Here is a 5,606-nt window from a genome sequence, read left to right on the forward strand (position 1 = left end):
CTCAGTTCACTCCGGAAGTCGTCCCCTCAGTTCACTCCGGAAGTCGTCCGCTCAGTTCACATTTACCCGGTTCCTCCTCCGTGCTGGCCTTTTGCTGTGCCGCCGGCGGTCAGGCTCGGCCCTCCGAGGCCTTCGGTCCCGGGGCGGTGCTGTCCAGCAGAACTCTGTGAGCGGCACAGCATCCGTAGTGGCCACTGTTGTGGTACCGGCTGCCCGTGGGGTTGAGCACTTAAAATGTGGCCCCTGCCACTGAGGAACTGACTTTTGGTTTTTGGGTTTTTTTTAACTTATTTTTTAATGTTTGTTTATTTTTGAGAGAGACAGAGACAGAGTGCGAGCAGGGGAGGGGCAGAGAAAGAGAGGGAGACACAGAATCGGAAGCAGGCTCCAGGCTCTGAGCTGTCAGCACTGAGCTCCACGCAGGGCCCGAACCCGTGAACTGGGAGATCATGGCCTGAGCTGAAGTCAGACGCTCAACCGACTGAGCCACCCAGGCGCCCCCTGAGGAACTGAGTTTTTAATTTAATTGAGTTTAATTTTAACTTAAATAGTCTCACGTGGCTAGTGGTGACAGTGGTGGATAGCACTGGTCCAGGGGGCAGTGAGTGTTGACAACAAGGGGGGTTCTCACGCCGAAGATAGGCACAGGGAGCTTCAAATGGGACAGGCTAGTTCCAGAGCAGATATGCCCAACTCTTGTTTCGAGTCATGACCTTGCTACTTAGCAAGTGACTGTAGGCCAGTTAGTTAACGTCTCAGTGCCTGGATTCCTGATCTGTAAAACAGGGATGGTAACGGTCCCTCCTTGTAGGTTGTCGGGAGAACCAATGAATTCTCTCTTTTTTTAAATGTTTATCTATTTTTGAGAGAGAGAGAGAAAGAGAGAGAGAGACAGAGCTCGAGCAAGGGAGGGAGGGCAGAGAGGAAGAGGGAGACACAGAAACCGAAACAGGTGCCAGGCTCTGCGCTGTCAGCACAGATCCCAGTGCGGGGCTTGAACTCACAAACCGTGAGATCATGACCTGAGCCGAAGTCGGACGCTTAACCGACTGAGCCACCCAGGCGCCCCAATGAGTTCCCTTTGACACAGCGGACACAGCTAGCTCTCACGACTGTGACTGGAGCATCACTGGGGCCAGTAGGGACTTCCTCTTGCCTCCCTGTGGCACCTGAGGGTTAGGAGGGGATCACCCAGGTGGCAGTGAGTGGGGCAAGTGTTCCGTTCAATGAGGCCCTGAAGGGACAGCAAAGCGGACAGTAGGGATGGAGTAGGGGTTGAGAGGGCGGGTAAGAGAATGAGGTTGGCAGGCTTGGGGTGGCCAGATCACTCAGCCTTGCAGGCCGAGCTGAGAAGTTTCTCTAAAAGCCAAGCAAGCGGGCCACTGTCAGGTTTCGAGCCATGAGACCACTGGGTCTGCTCTTCCTTTGGGAAGATTTCCCTGGCTGCTGGGTCAGGAGTAGATTATCTCAGAGGACAGCGAGGTAGCGGGCGCTGCTGAGGTCCAGCTGAGTGATGAGAGAGACCTGGCTGGGGCTGCGGCAGTGGAAGTGAAGGGCAGTAGACAGAATCAGTAGGTCCTTTGGAGGGAGAACCCTCTGGGCACAGCAGTGGGCCAGAGCCAGCCTCGGTGTAAGAAGGAGGTGTGGGAGACAGCTGCTTGGGGGCCTGGGCGCCCTACAGTTGAGGTTTGAGCTTACTGAGTCAAAAACGTCTCCAGGAGCTGCCGAAGGCAGATAGCAAGCAGACGCTTGGATTTCTGGGTCTGGAGCAGGGTCCGGCAATCCTTTTCTTTAAAAGGCCTGATAGTAAATATTTTTGGCTTCGTGGCCCAGACAATCTCTTAGCAACTCCTTAACTGCCATTGTAACAAAAGCAGCCTGTAGACGGTGTGTAAATGAATGGGTGTGGCTGTGTGCCAGGAAAACTCGACTTGCAGTAACAGGCAGCTGCCGGCCGGGGTTGGCTGACCCCTTCTCTGGAGCTCAGAAGTGAGGCCTGAGCTAGAAATACAAAAACTTGGAAGTCGCCTGCAGTGTAAATGGAAATCGCAGCCCTGGAGAATAATTTAGTATCATCACCATTGTCATCATTCTTATTTATTATCAGAGGCAAGGGTCCCTGTCACCCAGACAGGGGAGCCGGGGGCCTGGAGCAGGTGGCCAGTGGAAATGGGGGGCAAGAAGCAAGTCAGTCAGGCTTTGAGCATGGAGCGTGGTCGGGTTTGGGGGGCCCGGGTCGGGTGCCTGGTGGGTCATCGGCTCACCCTCCCCTCCCGCCTCACCCACAGCCCAACTGCTATGCCAAGGTGATCACGGTGGAGTCGCAGAAGAAGATCGTCATCTACTCAAAGCAGCACATCAACGTCAATGAGGAGATCACCTACGACTACAAGTTCCCCATCGAGGACGTCAAGATCCCCTGCCTGTGCGGCTCCGAGAACTGCCGGGGGACCCTCAACTAGGCCCCGCACCGGCGCCCCGCAGAAGGCCGCCCGTGCTGCCCTGGGGCTCCCGCGCGTGGAGCCCCTGGCCCCCGGGGCCCAGCCCCACCTCCCACCCCCATTTCAGGTGCTGTCCCCTACCCAGCGGCCATGTCAGGGCCTGGCGCCCCCAACACTACCCCCGGAACCCAGCGCAGCTCCAGCCCCTCAGTGGGAAAGGGCTTCTGTGTCTCTCGGCCCATGTCTCTTTGGTTTTTTAAAAATGCTCCCTTCAGGATTTTTGTTCAACTCCAGCGTAAACTTCTCTCTGTCCGTGTCTCTCGCTCTCCGTCTCCGTCTCTGTCTCTGTCCTTCTCTTTCCCGGTCAGCCTCTGTCCACGAATGCTGCTATGTTGTTTTGTCTTCTCTTTACTCTCTTCCTCGTCGTAAGAAAAGACATTTTAACCGTTGAAATGTGAAGGCAGAATCAGAGAGCGGGGACCCCCGGCGGGGGCTGCAGAGGCCTCGGTATGGTGGCGTGTCGGCCCGCGTCCCGGAACCCCCGGGCCAGGGCGCTGGGCCAGGTGCTGCAGAGAGGAGGGGGGTCAGCCCCAGGCTGTGACCTCAGAACACTACGCAAGGCCCCCTCTCTGCTGGCAGCGACTCAGTGAGGAGAAGACACCCCCCCTTCTGTTCCTTCCCCAGCAGCCTGGGGGCGCCATTTCCCCTAGCAGACCCTGGTGGAGCCAAGCTGGTCCCAGGCAGGAATTTCCCCTCTGGGCTCTCCCTGCCACCCCACACCCTGCCACCCCCAGAATCTTGGGTTCAATGTTTACTTTCTCATTCGAACGCCAGCAATGAGGGAGCCTCCCGGAGGCCCCAGTGTGGGCGTGGGGGCACTGGGAAGGGTCCTGTCTACTCTCTCCTGCTCTCACCTCCCCCCAGGGCAGGAGGAGGGCCTCCCAGGGCAGGCGGGTCCCCTAGTCCCCCACTTCGGGTCTCTGACCAGATGCGTGTGGCATTTTTTTTTTTTTTTTTTTTTTTTGGTCTATAAGCTTCACCCGCTTGCCCCTGGCCCACACCCGAACTCACCCTGCCAGCAGCCCCCTCATCCCAAGGAGGCAAGAGCATATTTATTTTCAGAGTGAGATTATTCTCCCAGAGAAAGGAAAATCTTGGAGAAGATTTTTAAAGCTCAGATCTAAGTCTGACAGTTTTTTGTTTTTTATTTTTTAACTCCTTTTACCCTCTTCCCCATCATCCTCTTCAGGGTTTATTTCCATAGATTTTTTTTTTTCTTGTGCGTGTATAAAATCAAAACGAAGGGAAGAAATAGGTTTTTGAAGTTCAGAACCAACTTCTGTATATAGGCTGCCATAAAGGACTTTTTCTCGGGAACATTGTTTCTTGTAGAAACATGTGGGGAGACTTTTTTGCTCATTTCTTTGTATTTCCAAAAATCTCTCTCTCTCTCTCTCTCTCTCTCTCTCTCTCTCTCTCTCTCACACACACACACACACACACACACACACACACACACACACACACAAAAGCAAGTCCCTCGCACCCCAGAAAGCAGAGCAGGCATGTAAATAATTTCTGGAAAGTGACTGTTGTGACCAGGAGTCCTCACCAAGACGGGAGAGCTCCCAGCGGGGAAGCCCCCACCCTGCGGATGGATGCAGGCCCGGAGCCTCTGGTATCTCAGCTTGTGTCAAGCTTGTTATCATGTAAATTCTGTACAAAGAATTGTTATTTCTCTCTCTCTCTCTCTCTTTTTTTTTGTCGTTGGTGGTTTTGTTGTGTTCTTTTTTTTTTTTTTTTTTTTTAATTTCTTTACCCCATGCCCTCTCTGTTTGAGATTGTGCCCACCAGTTTCAAGGTCGAGGTCGATGAAATCGGGGGCATTAAGACACAGAGGAGGGACCTGGGCACAGCGGTGACCTTCTCTTCCGTTTGCGGTTTTCTGCCTAATTGTGCAACTGAGGAAATATTTATTTTTCACATGAGGAAATGTGTAGTTTGTAGAGATGGTTGATTTAAGTTGCTTGTGCGGCCCCCAAGGGGCTGCCTTCATTCTCTCCCTTCTTCCCATAGAAGTGGAGGGGGATGTGAGGAAACCAGGCTTGGGGGCCACCCTCGTCCCTCACCCTGGCCTCACCTTGGCCAATGGGCCAGGGGCTGCACCCTCACCGGTACCCGGGAACCCCCCCGCCCCACCCCAAAAATGGTTGGCCATATCCAGAAACGTGGCTCGTTTTTCTTTCGATGCCTTCATTTTCATTGAACAAATCTTTGCTTTTGAAAAGTTGGGGGTTCCTACTTTTTTTTTTTTTTTCTTGTCCCTCCCTCTCTGCCTCTCTCCTCCTGCAAAGAAGAGAACCCATAAGTTTTAGGGATGTTTGTGCATATAGACTCTGTCATCCGTACGTAACTTGTTTTGAAGAGAAGTGTTTCCGTTGTGGGTGTGTCTTGTTGTAAATATTTGTTCATATTTTTGTGAATTCAATACTATGTACCATTGTATTATAGTAACTTTTATAAAGCAAACCATAAATATACTGACTTTTCTTACAGATACGCCGTCTCTCTTGCTCTCCTCTCTCCCTCTGCTCCTCCTCCTTCCTTTCTGATTAGGTACACCCTGCTCACACAGAGGTGGGCTGGCTGGGCTCATGAGGAACAAGGAGCTAAGTGTGGTGTGGTCCAGTCGGACCAGTGGTTCTTAAACTCCAAGTCTGATAGGTGGATTCTGTGAACTGGGCCAAGTTATAGTCAGACCGGAACTTTTAATGCTTTGTCGGTTTGTTTGTTTTTCAGATTATTTATTTATTTTGGAGAGAGAAAGCATGAGCCAGGGAGGAGCAGAATGAGGGAGAGAGAGAATCCCAAGTAGGCTCCGCACTGTCAGTGCAGAGCCCAATGTGGGGCTTGAACTCACGAACCTTGGGATCATGACCTGAGTCGAAATCAAGTCAGACGCTTGGCCAACTGAGTCACCCAGGCGCCCCAAGTTGTTTTGTGTGTGTGTGTGTGTGTGTGTGTGTGCGTGCGTGCGTGTGTGTGTTTGCTTTTTGTTTTTGTTTTGCCTTCAAGTTTTGTTTCTAGAACTTTAAAAATCTTAGGTATCTGACACTGCTAGAGGTTTGCAATTAGGAAACAAGCTCAAATATCCTATTGCCATCA

The 5,606-nt window shown here is 52.4% G+C and overlaps 1 protein-coding gene across 1 annotated transcript in view; it reads left to right on the forward strand.

Annotated features, from left to right (window-relative positions):
• Nucleotides 1–5,000, forward strand: part of SETD1B (SET domain containing 1B, histone lysine methyltransferase) — a 24,913-nt gene extending 19,913 nt beyond the window's left edge. Inside the window, exon 17 of the mRNA XM_049619388.1 lies at nucleotides 2,289–5,000. Coding sequence (XP_049475345.1) covers nucleotides 2,289–2,462 — 174 coding nt within the window. The 3' untranslated portion in view covers nucleotides 2,463–5,000. The remainder of the gene's footprint in view (nucleotides 1–2,288) is intronic.
• Nucleotides 5,001–5,606: the final 606 nt, after the last annotated feature.

Source organism: Panthera uncia, assembly GCF_023721935.1.
Source record: "Panthera uncia isolate 11264 chromosome D3 unlocalized genomic scaffold, Puncia_PCG_1.0 HiC_scaffold_8, whole genome shotgun sequence".
NCBI lineage: Eukaryota > Metazoa > Chordata > Mammalia > Carnivora > Felidae > Panthera > Panthera uncia.